The sequence below is a fragment of the Watersipora subatra genome, chromosome 2 (assembly GCF_963576615.1).
Source record: "Watersipora subatra chromosome 2, tzWatSuba1.1, whole genome shotgun sequence".
Classification (NCBI taxonomy): domain Eukaryota; kingdom Metazoa; phylum Bryozoa; class Gymnolaemata; order Cheilostomatida; family Watersiporidae; genus Watersipora; species Watersipora subatra.
The window spans coordinates 3,950,535-3,967,270 of NC_088709.1; the positions used below are offsets into that span (position 1 = coordinate 3,950,535).

The 16,736-nt window shown below is 35.4% G+C and overlaps 2 protein-coding genes across 3 annotated transcripts; one reads left to right on the plus strand and one right to left on the minus strand.

Moving 5' to 3' along the window:
- Nucleotides 1–564: 564 nt before the first annotated feature.
- Nucleotides 565–11,647, plus strand: LOC137387397 (regulator of chromosome condensation-like). 2 transcript variants are annotated; one of them, XM_068073810.1, is made up of 9 exons: nucleotides 565–699; nucleotides 5,584–5,739; nucleotides 5,837–5,977; nucleotides 6,082–6,261; nucleotides 6,445–6,637; nucleotides 7,136–7,268; nucleotides 9,439–9,650; nucleotides 10,157–10,320; nucleotides 10,646–11,647. In XM_068073810.1, exons 2-9 carry the CDS (start codon nucleotides 5,614–5,616, stop codon nucleotides 10,835–10,837), a joined length of 1,341 nt encoding a protein of 446 aa, XP_067929911.1. In that variant the 5' UTR covers nucleotides 565–699; nucleotides 5,584–5,613; the 3' UTR covers nucleotides 10,838–11,647. The 2 variants fall into 2 exon arrangements, with proteins under 2 accessions (XP_067929911.1, XP_067929912.1); XM_068073811.1 differs by having other exon boundaries at nucleotides 582–704.
- LOC137387401 (COMM domain-containing protein 5-like) lies at nucleotides 11,573–12,360 on the minus strand. Its single transcript, XM_068073816.1, has one exon. The coding sequence runs from the start codon at nucleotides 12,327–12,329 to the stop codon at nucleotides 11,658–11,660; it is 672 nt and encodes a 223-aa protein (XP_067929917.1). The 5' UTR covers nucleotides 12,330–12,360; the 3' UTR covers nucleotides 11,573–11,657.
- Nucleotides 12,361–16,736: the final 4,376 nt, after the last annotated feature.

Below are 16,736 nucleotides of genomic sequence, written 5' to 3' on the forward strand. Positions count from 1 at the left end.
GCCTTACCCATTTGTAACAGCCTCTATTTTTCTGACTTGGGTCATCATTATTGCGATAAATGTGGTGGAGTACCACAAGCTGTTGCTTCCACTCACCTAATCAATAATCACTGACTGCCATGTATGCTGAGCACGTTACTGCTAGTTGCTTATTTTATTAGCACATATGGCCATAATCGAGGGTAACTTGTTTGTGAAAAACGGCCATTAAGAAACTTGATGTTTTTCTGAAAGGGATTACAAGCAGGATTTGATCAGTGAAATTCTGCCAGCCATAGCGTAAGGAATAGATTGACAAACTTGGTGCCACGGAGCGCACATCAGCGTGAATAGAGTGTTTAATTGGATTTATCTTCTCTTACAGTAACTTAGTCCGCATTACTTGTAGGTTACAACAGTTTAAAACAAATAAAAATTGGTGGTTAATGTAAACAATAATTTAATAAAAAACATGAAAATTATTTTAACAAACAACTCGCAATTTAAAATCATCATGTTTTGGTCAAACATTTTTTCGTGCTGCAACGTTCTTAGGCAATACGTTCACGGAAGCGATTGCGTTCCGCCATGCATCCTGTGTTCTTTTTTCTAGCCATTGTTGCGATTACAATACAGTTTAGTTAATGATTCGCTGAAAGATAATCTTCTCATCACAGGCTTACAGCGTGCAAAGAACGTCTTCATTATTCTAAGATTCACGTAAAGTACTTTTTATGTCCATTTTTAGGTGATATCTAAAGTTTGGGTGGGCAATGTTATATTAAATTTGCTTTTCTTTTTCATATATTAGGCCTAGTGTTCCCGGAACCTTTGAGGAATTTTTTCAAAATTGTGTGCTACTTTACTGTTTGCACATTTGATACATTTTTATAGTTACGTAAATGTAATACCTTATTTGGTGAACCCTCAGAGGCTTCTCGTTGCACAGGACAATAAACTTTCAAGATCTGCAGAACATTGTGTAACAGTTCTAGTCCTAGTCTGAGTATAATAAAATTTCAAGATCTTGCCCCAGGCAAGGAAGGGGATCATCAAAACTTGGAAGAAAAAGAACTGAAATATTTCTTGTACTGTACTAAAATTGTTATGATGCAGACCCTCTTATGTCTCATGAAGTTCTACATAAAAACTGTGAAATTAAGCCTGATGGTTTGTAGCAGCTAGAGGAACTGCTAAGTCAGACACTCTAGTATTATGGTCAGGGAGGTTTGTTTAGCAAGGATGTTATCAAAGTTCTTAGCTAGGGATGAATGTGATTAGTCAAGTTTTTTAAAAGCAGGTTAATACGGCCCATCGTTCTATCCTTTAAAGATACTAGACCTAAAAAAATTGTGGCCTCAGTAATCCTCTTCCTACTCTTCAATCTCAAGATAATTTGTAATGTGCCCATCTCAAGGATAGATTCAACTCTCAAGTAATAAAAATTTCTAACGGAGGTGATAGGTTTATTCTGCAGAGTATAGTGTGTGATTTGACTAACCAATGCGTTATTAAGTTTTACAATATGGCATTTTTTAGTATTAACAGACATCATCCATGTGTTAGCCCACACTTTCAATTTAATGAGATCTCGCTGGAAATATGGGCTCACACGGCGGATGTCATTTAATACTAAAAATGGCCTAGTATCAAGTTTGATGACTCACTAGTTGGTCATTAAATGAAGTAAGCTAAACTGATTTTTCTGGTTTATGCGGAATTTTGGGTGTATATTTACACACCAAAAGCTCTTTTTGGGAAAAAAACGTTTGGCCTTATGCTGGTTGTTTGTGCTATGAAACTCTTGCAGTGGCGCAACAATGAGCTTTCATTCACCTCTGCTGTATAGTTGGATATCACTCATTTCTTTCGTATGTTTGCACTAAATAAGGTTTGATTTGACTTTCATATAATAGTACAGTCAAACATGGATAGCTCGTCCACGGATAGCTCGAAGACATGGTTAATTCGAACGGTTTCTTTGGTCCGTTCCCACGTAATAATAAATTGCTATAGATAACTCGAACTCAACACTGTTAATTCGAACTGTTTTTTTGCCCAACGGCTACCGAAACGGTTGTTATCGCTTTAGAAAATCACTTTATTCAAAGCCATAGAGGTAAACCTCATCTTTTCGTAATTCATAAGCGTTGTTATTACCACCATCGGCAAAATATTGTTGTCAACGACTTTTCTAAAGATTTGGTCAAATTTGATTTATACTGCTATACGATGAATAGCACGGGCTTGCCGGGTCACGCGCGCAAGGATTTTCGCCACGCACATACAAAACAAAAACAGCATGTTGTTTTGTATGTGCATGGCGAAAATCATTGAGTGCGTGACCCGGCTAGCCCGTGGCGAATAGTTTTCCGACGTGAATTCCGTGTTGAATCAACGTCGGAATGTTGAATGTTTAAAACGTCTTAAAAATTGTTGTAATTAAACGTATACGTAGTCTTAGCTAAAAAAACTATTCATCGTTTGATCTAAACACAGAATATGTGTGTACATTCAATAAGTATCCATTCAAAAAGCGTGAGTGATATACAATGTACCGTAAAACTTTTAATTGAACTGCCTCGGAGTGTTGCTCTTAACGAATCCCAGGTAAAGCAATGATATACAGGGGCTGTATATCATTGGGTAAAGTAAGGTAATCTTTGCATAAACTTCAAGAAAAATCGGCAAAATTGATCGTGGGTAAAACGCTCAAAAGAAAAAGATGTCTTTTCTTTTGAGCATTTCAACAACGATCAAGTTTTGCCAATGTCGATCTAAAAAACGTCCTGGCAATAACATCACTTCAAACAACAAACCAATCTCAAGTGATAGAAAAATCTCTATACTTTTTGATAAAAACGTTTTAAACTTTACATTAGAAGCATTTAATTTGAAACAAGCCATTTGTGCTTTTGATTTATATTATAGTTTGCATATGTACATGTATCTACTAATAAATAAGTAAATACTTGTGACAGTGCTCTGATAACTTGAACGCTCTGATAATTCGAACACTTTTGCTCGGTCCCATGAAGTTCGAGTTATCCATGTTTGACTGTACTTCCACAAGTTCATATGTATATAGGCCTACATCATACACTTGTGTCTATTATAGAGTTATGAGTTAGAATGTAATATAAATATAGGATGGAATATAAATATAATAGTAAACTCTAAAACTCTCACTATAATACATAATAAATGTGTTTAGTAAATAAATTAATAAAGGTCACATTTCTTGTATCTAGTATTGGCAAAGCTACAGTATCATCCATATACTTAATTTTCGTTACTTTTAAACAATAATATAATCCATATATTTTATTTTTATGTTTTGCTTTGAAAAAAAACATATTCTAAAGAAGTTATAATACTATATCATTGCTTGATGTTATGTATCAAAATGTTCCTGCTGTGTTAATAATAGAATCAATAAAGCTGTAGTACCATTTTGTTATATAAGTTCGTTATTACAGGCTAAAACAGCTGTTCTATCTGATAATACCATCATTATTCACCACATCATAAAGCTAGTAAAAAGGCTCGATGTTGTATATGTGCAACAATACGTTTCTTAAAAATGGAATATACCAGAAAAAAAATTCACAAGCTTAAAGAATAGAGAAAGTATAATATTTTTATGCTTTATTATCTATCTTGAGGTGTTGACTGATGTTCTAAAAAAAGAATCAAGGAGATTGACCAACCAGAAGCTGAGATATAGCCAGCCAAACACAGGTCTACCAAAAAACAAGTGTTTTGGTAGTCATCAATATATGACGTATGAAATCGACTTGTGTGCCATTGGTCAATTAAGCCAACTAATGCGCTCTCCTATAACAATCACGGCGTTTTAATTGGTTTAATCCCTGGAAGTATAGAACAATCAAATTGGGCCTAACAATCATTGCTCTGAAAATTCCGAACCAGTCCCTCTGACGTGTAGATTAGTTTTAGAATAAAATAATTACACGCATCTATTATTTCGCAACATTCTGCTATCACTTTCTACAAATTATATTAGTTACATCATTTATTCTATACGCAGTTATATTATTATTTTGTATAATATGCATTATGATTATAATATTAATCATGAAAAATAATCATAGATAAGATAATAGATCAATAGAAAAATCAAATCAAAAGTTATCGTTTTCTTTTTTACAGCAAGAGCAGCACGGTCAAGTTATTCTTTTTAAGATTATGGCTGTAGTGAACTTACAGTCTGTTAATAGTGACGATAATCATGAAAATCAACTAAATGCTGCAGTAGATACACAATAGAAAAATGATGAAAGAACAAAAATTCACATTCTCATTTCTTATTCTAAACGACTTGCAATCGCGGATGTCACATATAGACTATACACGCGCCGTTCGTTGAACAGAGGATCTTCGGAGCATATCCGTGGAGATCGAGTTAAAATTTGAAGCACAATAGTCAAAATCTGCTCTTCTGTTTTAAAAAATCACAGCGAGGGGTTGTGGGCAAATGCCTTTACCACACAATGTTTGCTTGATTTTCCTGAGAAACCAGAGCTAGTCTGTAAATTATTTACTATCGCGAGAAGCTTTTCACATCTCGTAGCCAAAACAATCATTATACGTAACGGCGGTAAGGGTGGACAACTCCGGCACATGAACATTAAGTCGATTTTATACGTCACAGTTTTCGGGATTTTCGAAGGGTTTTCCTCTGATTCGTTATTAGGTAGACCTGTGTTTGGCTGGCTATATCTCAGCTTGTAGTGGGTCAATCTCCTTGATTCTTTTTTTAGAACATCAGTCAACACCTCAAGATAACTAATAAAGCATAATAATATTATGCTTCCTCTATTCTTTAAGATGATTACAGTTACAAAATAGAGAAAAATGTGTAACTTGGGTTTTCAGCCTTGGAGCCCCACAGGGTTAACAGTATAAAAGGCATTTCTCTCTAATAACTATGTATGTTCTGGTTACAACTGCACTTTACAATGAAGTATTTCGCTGCAGTAACTTTATATAACGTATTTTTTGAAGAGTTTTCTATTCAAGTTCTATTCAGTTTTTTCACATGTTTTGAATGATGCATTATAAATACCTGTTTTGATCCCAAAATTTTGATATTACAGAGAACTATGTTACCTTGTCTGGTGTGCCTTTTCTTCATTGGCGATGAAGTCACTTACAGAACTTATAACAAGCTCAATTTGGCAGATTTTGTTTTCTAAAAATTTCAAAGGTCTCCATAACTGGCAGTATTTTGTTTTACGTGACAGAAATGTTAGTCCTGCCCTTGTATGGCGCTTTGTTTAATTTTTCTCAACAGCTTGTAAATCTCGATGGCCTATTTTAGATGTCTATTAACTTCAGTTTTAGCCAGTCCGGATTTATACTTTATCAACATATCCTAGGTCAAGAAAGAGTTAAGGATCAAATGTTTTATTGCTCCAAACTGGATGTTTTCTGTTTACGAACGTGATCAAACTAGTAAATCTGATCGAAGTTACATGATATTCTGATTTATTAAAACTCATTCTCTGGTATAATCACCATCATGTTAGCCTGTTGCCCATGGGTTTTTTCTATTGACTATTAGAATATGGTTAATTGTAGATATTTCTAATATTGCCATTTTATTTAAAAATGGCAAATAAAAGGTCTCAGAAAAATGTGAAATCCAGCAATTCCAAAACGTCATCAATAGGAGTTGGTAAAAAGCGAGCATCTCCTGCAGTTTCATCAGGTGGTAGCCCTGCTAAGCGCCCAAAGGTTAGTTGATTATTTTGTGTGACTGAATTACTATTATTATGGGTGCTGAAGTTGAGAATGTCGTTATAATATAACGTAACATAATTGTCTGCTTCAGGTTGATCACCGCTCTCATAGCGATACAGCAGGCTTGGTGTTGGCAGTTGGTGAGGGAGATGTCGGTCAACTAGGTCTTGGTCCAGATGTTATGGAGAAGTCCAGGGCTGGTCTGGTTGCTATTCCATCAAAATGTATACAGGTAGAGACTGTAGAGTAGATATTCTACTGTGTTCAACTCCTAAAAATAACATGCGCGCTAAATACTCAAAATATTCTATATGTAAAAATGATATTTTAAATCAGGCTGTAGCGGGAGGAATGCATACAGTCTGTCTGACAGTGAATGGAGATGTTTTTACATTTGGCTGCAATGATGAGGGAGCACTGGGTCGGGACACGAGTGAGGATGACTCCGAAATGACACCTGCTATTATGAATATCAACACCAAGTTTGTGCAGATCAGTGCTGGGGACAGCCACACGGTTTGTGTTTTGTACAGCTTCTTTGGCAGTCTTTATTCTCCGTATTTTACCTTTTTGCAGAAGAATGTATAACATCTATTATAATAGTTGAGCTTATCGAGTCATCAATAGTTTGAAATAAATTGATAATTGGCAAGTTCATCATACGTCCATCTGGTGATTATCCATATATATATCCCCCAGGCCATGCTGACCAATGATGGACAGGTCTATGCGTGTGGGACCTTCAGAGATGCTAATGGGTCTATAGGACTGACTGATAAAGGACCAGAGACAAGGGCAGTGCATTTACCTTGTCCCAAGGTTATAATAAAAATAGTGTCAGGAAGTGACCACATTCTTGCCTTGAGCGAAGATGGTTTTGTCTTTTCAGCAGGTACGTTTTTCATACAGAGTATATACACCTCTTCTCTATGTTATATACATTTGAGCATCATTGACAAGCCTTACATTCCTTCTGGTTATAACTGTTTGTTTTATTAAAAATTGGCAATTTTTATAATTTGGCAAAATTGTTTTGCTCAGCCCCAATTGGCTGCGTGACACTTAAAATATCTGCAGCCACAATTATATTGCTCCCTGTTAAAACAAGGGGACAAGATGTCAGATTCCTAGTATCTTTATGAATTATATGCTTATAGGACATTATCTGCTCTAGAATTCTTTTTACAAATGAAGAGATCAAAAACCGCTGTTTGGCCAGAAAAACCGTACCATCATATTACCTTAATTCGTGATTTGTTTACAACATTCAGGGGTATGCAACTCCTTAATGGATAAATTATATGACATGCGTGTACAAAAGACCTAATTTTTGTGATCAATTCAAGAAAGTCTGTCATGATGCAAGACAATAATGTCGTCTATTTTAAAGGTTGTGCAGAGCAGGGGCAACTTGGCCGAATAGCTGAGTGTTTTGCTACACGCGGAGGAAGAAAGGGCCTTCACCACTTGCTCAAACTGCAGCAAGTTCACTTTCAAGGAACGAGGACCAATAGGAAACCAAAGTAAGTGCAGCTCCAGTAATCAGATTTATTTGGCTGTTATGGCTTTTTGGTTCGGCTAAAGTAATCAAGGTAACTTTATTTTCTATGTACTAGCCCTTGTTTGTTGTCTACGCGCCTCATTGACTAACAAAGTCTTTCTATAAACCTTTTAATTTAACTGTTCTGGTACCACGGTCTGGGTCGCTGATGAACCATTTCGGAACTGTTAAAAATATGCTTCTACAAACGGGTAGCTTTTTAACGGTTTTGTGCGGAAAACTTAAAATTAAATGATAAGTTTTCTAATGGACACATTTTAGCCTAACCATGGAATCTAAGGCATGTGTTGGCTGGTATGCTAAATTCAGCATAATTTGAGCAGTGGAAAAGCTGAGTATCTCATATTCCATAGATAGCGAACCTCAGTGCTGATTATCTACATTACAGTAAACAGAATTTATTGTATAGTGAAGTGGTTTTATAGAATACACGCTGCTTATTTTATTAAAAATGTAACATCAAACACTTGATAGCTTTTTGAAATTATGGAAGTCTTCTAATTAATTGAACTTTGCAATATTTTACTTTTATACATTTTCTAAATTACAAAAGACATGACCTTGAGATATTGCAGTAGGCATTATGCAAAATTACCATCGATGATGAGCGAGATGCTGAACTCATCTCATGACAGTTGGTCAAAGCTTCCGGCAAGTGAATGAGAATATCTTTGATGGCAGTTTACTGTCAACCCGAATCTTTTACGGTGTTTAGCTGACCATCAGCTTATTTGGAGGTTGACTCTATTTGCATGCTGGATGCAGAATTTGCTATGGTCTTATTATACAGTTATTTCAGAGGTAACAGGCTTAACAGCAGTTTGTATCTGTAGATGTATGCACAGTTGTTCATCATTGGCTCAACAGCATTTCCTCTTTTATTATTCATATGTTAAAAATAAAGTGGCTGAACTCGCTCGAGTACTTGCTTGGATTGATTATCCATGTGTTTTATTTAGGTTAATTGAGCATAAAAAATAAACATTAAGTTGAAAAAAATGCAGCTTTGCGTTTTGTGTATGTCAGTATTGCCAGTGATAGTTATGTTTCCCTTGACATGTCAGTATTGCCAGTGATAGTTATGTTTCCCTTGACATGTCAGTATTGCCAGTGATAGTTATGTTTCCCTTGACATGTCAGTATTGCCAGTGATAGTTATGTTTCCCTTGACATGTCAGTATTACCAGTGATAGTTATGTTTCCCTTGACATGTCAGTATTACCAGTGATAGTTATGTTTCCCTTGTCATGTCAGTATTACCAGTGATAGTTATGTTTCCCTTGACATGTCAGTATTGCCAGTGATAGTTATGTTTCCCTTGACATGTCAGTATTGCCAGTGATAGTTATGTTTCCCTTGACATGTCAGTATTGCCAGTGATAGTTATGTTTCCCTTGACATGTCAGTATTACCAGTGATAGTTATGTTTCCCTTGACATGTCAGTATTGCCAGTGATAGTTATGTTTCCCTTGACATGTCAGTATTGCCAGTGATAGTTATGTTTCCCTTGACATGTCAGTATTGCCAGTGATAGTTATGTTTCCCTTGACATGTCAGTATTACCAGTGATAGTTATGTTTCCCTTGACATGTCAGTATTGCCAGTGATAGTTATGTTTCCCTTGACATGTCAGTATTACCAGTGATAGTTATGTTTCCCTTGACATGTCAGTATTGCCAGTGATAGTTATGTTTCCCTTGACATGTCAGTATTACCAGTGATAGTTGTTTCCCTTGTCATGTCAGTATTACCAGTGATAGTTATGTTTCCCTTGACATGTCAGTATTACCAGTGATAGTTATGTTTCCCTTGTCATGTCAGTATTACCAGTGATAGTTATGTTTCCCTTGACATGTCAGTATTACCAGTGATAGTTATGTTTCCCTTTACATGTCAGTATTACCAGTGATAGTTATGTTTCCCTTGACATGTCAGTATTACCAGTGATAGTTATGTTTCCCTTGTCATGTCAGTATTACCAGTGATAGTTATGTTTCCCTTGACATCTTTTTGATGCACTGAGACACCATTTCAGATAATACACAACTAGAAAGAGGGTGAAAAGTTGCTCATGGGTTGCTGCGGGTGTCCGTATCGTAACAAAGAAATAAGCTAAACAATATTTATTTAGGTTTGATGATATCTGGGCTGGTACATACGTTTCTTTTGCTAAGTCAACGAATGGAGATATTTATGCATGGGGTCTGAACAACTACTACCAGCTTGGCACGGGAGATATGGAGAACAAGTATGTACCAACCCTAGTCAGCGAGCTGCCAGCAGACAAGAAATGGCAGTGCATCGCAGGAGGCCAGCATCACACAATCGCCCTCAGCAAGGATGGTGAGTCTAATCCAACAAAGGGTTACAATTGTTTGAATGATTACATTACTCGCACTATTATAATTACACACTATAATTTTGTGTGCGTTTTTTATCACAATAGGTTGGCTTCATCAAAGTATATGTTTGGTTTGATTTGCTCATTCTAAGCAAATAAATTTCAAGATCAGCATATTTAGATAACCTGTCCAAGGTGGCTGCCTAGATTATCAGAATGCCAGGATACACATTATTGATATGGATAGTTTTTATGATTTTTAGCTCGTTTGAACACAAAGATTGAGTCGAAACTGGAATATCAATAGTCATAAGCATTGTTGATGATTTCAAAATAGGATCGAGTCGTGTATTTGTTGTTCTTTAGTATGCTACCAAATTTTAGTTTCATATCTTAACATGTAATTTTCAAAAGCAATTCTTTTAAAATGTCCTAGCAAAGTACTAGGCAATTTTTCAGTTTTTACTAAAGCCTTTTATAACATAGAATCATTCACTAATTTTATCAGGTGAAGTTTACTCCATGGGCCGAGGAACTTACGGACAGCTCGGTTTAGGAGAATCTTCTACTAATGATGTCACTGAACTAACAAAGGTAGCCTCACTCACGGAGAAATGCTCTAGTGTGGAGGCTAGCTCTTCTGTTTCCTTTGCTCTGGGAACCAGTGGCAAGGTAGTGATGATATGCATTAATGCTTACTCATAGCTGGTACTGCAATAATTAACTGGTCTGAGCTCGCAACTGGGAATCCAATTTTTGAAGATTTAATAAGATTGTATGACTCTGACTAATATCACTATAAAAACATTAGGTATTGCAAAGCTTTACCCCTGATGTTACTACAGCAATACCTTGAGACTGGGACCTAGCTCGTTTGTCAATTCACTCGTATCTCAAATCAGATTTTCCTATATAGAATAATTAAATACAAATTAATCTCTTACGAACCTATGAGAAACATATGGCTATTTTATACAATATAAAGGATATCTTACAGGCATACGGCTGGGGTATGGGTACCTGCAAACAACTCAGTAATGGTGAGGAAGAGGACCAGTTTGAACCGCAGCCAATGGTAGGCAAGCAATTAGCTAACAAGGAAGTGTTGACAGTCTCTTCGGGAGGTCAGCACACGATCTTATTGGCTCGGGAGAAACCCGACTCTGGTGACCAAGCTGGCTCCGGGTAGACTGGCTGTCTTTTGTGTAACATTGGGCATAAGTTGCTTTTTACCGATAGATTCTATATGTGAAATAGTTTAGTACAAGTTCGTGCGCCGCCAAATTTTATCATAGGATCTTCATAATGACATCTACCAGAACTATTAAATATGACTAGAGTACAGAAGTACCTTCCTTTGGTTATAATAGCTCAATATAGTTCTAGCTATTATAGAGCAAGTATGCGCTATGTGTAGCACTATCTATAGCAATAATGCTATGTATTATTTGTAACACTCTATCTATATATCAAATGCTATGTACTAGGTGTAGCACTATCTATAGACCAAATGCTATGTACTATGTGTAGCACTCTATCTATAGACCAAATGCTATGTACTAGGTGTAGCACTCTATCTATAGACCAAATGCTATGCACTAGGTGTAGCACTCTATCTATAGACCAAATGCTGCACTAGGTGTAGCACTTTATCTATAGACCAAATGCTATGTACTAGGTGTAGCACTCTATCTAAAGACCAAATGCTATGTACTATATGTAGCACTGGAAAGACCGAGTGCATATGTGCTAGGTATGGCGAGTGCATGTGCTAGGAGTAGCACTCTTTTTACAAGAACTCAAGTCTAATGACAGGCCACCCAAATTGACAGAAAGTGGTTGTTAATATTGCTCTACCAATTATATTTTAGTCAATGGTTTGTATATAGGGCATTAAGTTTTATAGCTATATTCGTCTTGATCCTTTTGGATACGTATGTATATATTGTATGTAAAACTAATACACCTTTACATGTAAATAAAAAATACATGAAACTCTGTTGAGGATGTCAATCTTCTATCTTAAGTATATTACGCCTTTCCAAGTCCTCCATTTCCTTCATAACACTGGCCACATTGTATCTCAGCTCCTGAAATTTGGCTACTGACATCTCAAAGCATTTCACTTCACCATTGCTTAGTGTCATTCTCGTTGAGACAGAAGGTTCCAGAACACGATTGAGAGATGTAGTAGATATCGAGACATTTATTTTCCATTTGAAGTCAACAATTGAAACATGCTTTGGAACATTCTTAACCGTTGCAGTCTCTAGGACACTCCTTCGGGATCCATAGACAGCGCTAGAAAGGTCGGAGATCATTTCAGCACTTAGATTTAACCCTTTTAAATCCGCAGAAAAATTTTCAACTGGCAATGATGTACTGCTGCAGCGAAAGGCAGCCTGTATTATCTTTAAGACACCGGCATAAGCAACATGAATCATTTCGAGAGAGTTTGTAGGAGAAACTAGATTGTTAAACATTTCAGGCTGGACGGCCTTTCCCTCGATTGACAACAGCGCAAGTCTCAACAACTTCTGAAATGTCGCTCGCTCCAACTTGGGGGCAAGCTTTTTTATGGCTGCTATATTTGCTGGAACTCGCATGCCATAGAATGGTACACGCTCAATATCATAGCTTCTGTCCTTTTTTCCACTTCGAGTGGGTCCTATGCTTGACATGGCTCGTCACTGAAGGAGTTGGCAGAGTAAGCTGCAAGATATAAGAATGGCATTGCAAATATAATGCATTTATACAAAAAGCTGAACATCAATGGCTATAAAAAGTCAAATCTAAACATTCATATAGTGATGGATGAGTCGGCTAGCTATGTATAGCTCAACATGAACATGCACAAAATTTTAGTCGATTTTACCAGAAACTAATAATTCTAGTGAAAGTAATTCTATCATTTGCGATTGTTTCTGATGTTTAAGGGTATGTGACTGCCTGACTTACATATCAGACTGTTTTAAGATTGAAATTGACACAACCAAATCGCAGTTAAAACGCTCCGATCAAGTGAAAACGAGATTAGCATGTCTATAATTTCAGAGACTGAATACAAACACGTAAAGCTGGCAAAATACATGATCTGCTAAATATTTAAATTAACGCACAATTATAAAGATTGTAGTTGCTGTCCTCTTTTCGGTATCCTACTTTGAGAAGGCACTCGTTTTCGAGTAACCAGCATTTGCAGCACTTTTGAAACAGAATCTTGATTGATTTTGGCAGAAGCAATATACAATGCTATGTATATTGCTTCTGCCAAATATATGTGTTGTTACAACATAGATTCATCATGTGTGCGCAGGTTTTCATTAAAATCCTCTACAAAAAACTTACTCACATGCATAACCTAACTAATCACTAAAACACACTCTTTCTGCATGAACACAAGGATAACTTTCACAATGTCATGTTTGACCCTAGCACGTATACAGGTATTTCATTTTGGCCCTGCTAGGACAAAATCTAATTAAATCTACAATTGGTACACAGTCGCAAAATTAAATCTGAAATTAAACTACAAAAAGAACAGCCTAAATGTTTTCTACCTGTATAAAACGTCGAAGTTGAATAATAGCAATGTAGAAGCATTTGTAAAAGATGAACGCTTTTCTGCTGACTACGGTAAATTGAAGTGAGCTATATGAAAATTCTGCTCAATATAGCATAGCAAACTAGTAAGTGCAATGTATATGTACGATGCTAACATGTTTGCTGCAAAAAACAACGAATGGCCATGAATTAATTTAGACTGCACTAAGTTTTTCAGTTTAATAATGTGATTCAAATGTTGTTATTTTGTTCCACGCCCATTTATCTAATTTTAATCATAGTTTTATTTGTTGCAAAAATGTGCACTTAAATTTTTCCTACTCGGTTATAATTTTATTTAATATTGGCCAGTGTTCAAAATATATGCTTCTTCCACATTGTGGCACATGGATGGCCACATTGTGGCAATCCACAATCTAAAGTAAAAGGTGTAAAAAGGAAGTTCTGCAACAATCAAACATATTAGTAATTTAAATCCTTAAACAAGCACCAAAATAACGAATGCATGCTTTACGCACTATTTTACTCAAAATAAAAATTTTCTAGCGTCGCAGCAAAATTCAACGCAAAATGAATGAAATAGATTTACAGCTTGCAGAGAGCCGGAAACAAAATACTGACCACGTGGTCGTCATGTGACTGTTCATGACTGTCGTGAGAAATAACAGTTACGAGGAAAGAAAACTTCTAAATTTCTCAATAATAACCTAGTTTAGAGTCGAATCTCGTCAAGCTGTTATATCCCATCAAGCTGTCAAGTGTATAAATGGCACTTCTTGATAGCATAATAAGCTGTGCAACTCCAACTATCATTTTTTTGCTGCAATATTTATAGAAATTAGGATTTTGCTTACAGGTTTAGCAAAATTTAAAAACTTATTAGGCCTAGCCTTAGTTATTTATGCCACTAATCTGTTACAAACAGCTGGACACAAGCTAGTAGCTTTTGCTTTTATCGAGTTAGAAGCATAAATTTTAAAAGTCTTTGATTTTTGTTAGTATTTTTGAATCTGATAATTTGAAAGCAAATTCCATTTACAACTTTCTCAACTTACTCATCATAATTATGTTTTCGGTTGTGGCTTCAAACTTTATAATTACATGAAATGTAGCAAGCTGTGTACCTTCTATAAATTGTATATTATTTCTCAAAGTTTTAATATCTGTATGTTTGTCCGTGTATGTCCAGCTATAGTTATTAAAATCTAGGAATTAAAGTTCCGCATCCTGATGGATTTTATCCCACGACGATTGCTACCGCAAGCTTTTACTCCACGCACTCTACCACTGAGCTATACAAGGCGTATTGATCAAAAAGAATATCATGTACCATATAGCATATGCACACGCTGACTGTACTATTATTTGAAACTATGAATTTTATTAACTCTATGAAACGGTCTATATTGCGGACAAGGCCAATTTTTTTCACACAAACAATTGTGATATCTCCGTAGGAAGAGTTGCGACATCCTCTCTCAGTTTGGTCAGACAAAGATAGCATGATATCTCATTTTTACATTTGTACCAGTATCGAGAGGTACCAGTATCATCTGGTACCGTATCATCTGGTACCAGTATCATCTCATATCCAAATATTCAAAATTTGGATGGATAGCTTTTGGTGGAACAGTAACCTTTTTTTATAAACACACACACCTCTATGCAAGAATTGTTATTATTAATTCAACATATTCAAGGTTTTTATTTTGTTTTCTCAGTTCGTATTAATTGTATCATTACCGAATCATCTTTTATTGTAATCATAGCAAAACAGACTTAATTTAGCTATTATTTACCAATAATTTCACATTTATATATAAACACTTTTATAGTTGTTTTATTTTGTTTCTTAATTTATTTGACCTGCACAAAACATTTTCCTCACGATATGAAGTTTGAAAGGTACAGTCGTTTGACAAAGTTTGAAAACATTTGCATTTGTTTTTATTTTCTCCCCTAATTTATTTCAACTACGCAAAACACTTTTCCCATGATATGAAGTTTGAAAATTAAAATGGTAAATGTTGTTATATGTTAAAACAAATAAATTTATGAACAAATACTTTTTTATCACCCGAGCAATGCTGGGTAGTCAACTGGTACCTGTCCATAAGGTGTGAAAACAAAAAGAACTGCTGAAGCCATCTAAGATTTTGAGCTAAGCGCTTAGACCTCCGATTTTTGATAAAACTTAAGTTGTGAACTGAGGAAAATTTTAACATAAATGTAAACTAAATTGCATTGGAAATAGAATTATAATGTAAACAAAAGTATAACACTAACTATTAATAGACAAATATAAACTGCTCAGCTCTATAGCTTTAGTTCTTAGCTTTATGAGCTTTTTAGCCTAAGAAGAGCTGGTGTAGTAAGATAAACGTGTAAAAGTAGCCATATAACCTTGATGCTCAATTTGCTAAATCTCATAAATTTTGAACGAGACAAAATGGCCCTGTATATTATCTAAGCTCTGTTCATTAGAATTCTATTAAGAATAAACTACAAGGTCGAGAAACGTTTTAATTTCATGTTCAAGACAGAAATGTCAAAATTAAAAATTTTTGTGCAAATTATCTGTAATAGTATTTTCTCATTCGGGTCAATTTCGCATTGGCTTAATATTGGTCATTCGTTGATATTTTGAAAACTAGGAGATAATGACCTCACAATTCAAACATAACTTGTATATATTTACATACTGGACAACTGCAGTTGGCAAAGTCAACATTACAATTGTTTTTTTTAATATTATGTTAATCTTTTAGAACCGCTTTTATATTTTAGGAGCTTTTAGCCTTAAATCTTACAGGTAAATTGCAGGCTTTATAATTATTGTCTCGGTGGACTTCGCTATCATGCTCGACGCTCTTCTTTACCACAGAACTCGATTAGATAAATTTGTTCAAAACTCTCTGTCTCAACTCCCTTCCTTTGTTTTGTGCCATTAATCAGATCAGGTCTTTCTTAAAATTGGTTACATAATTATAAGCAGGAATAAAACCTATGGTATTATATTCGTAAGTCAGCATTCTGTACTTATACTTTAGGGTCTCCTGCAAGCTGAAAGTTACCATCATAAACGTATTTGCTCAAAACTTTTAAAACTTTCATCTCAGTTACTCGTATTATGCATATCAATATGAGTAACCTTCAACTGTCACAGCTGTTGTGTCAGTTGAAGTTGTGTTACCATCCTATTTAGGTTCACAGCCTGAGGAGCAATTTCTTTTAGGCAATAGCATAATTTTTTTATTTCGACATCATTGCTTTTTAATTGGCCACATTTGCTTTCAATAGTTTTTCATATCCATGTACATGAATTACATGTATTACTTTGTCTAGCTTCAGGTGTGCAAGGAATGTGAGGACAACTCTTACTAAACTAGAATTTCGTAGCATACGAATATTCTTTTATTTAGTTGCAGTTTTAGTTATTTGGCTCTATGTTGCTTCTTTATTTCATTAATAGAATCAGAGCTGCTAGTATTATACAAATAAATGAGCTTCAGATTAGGTGTACA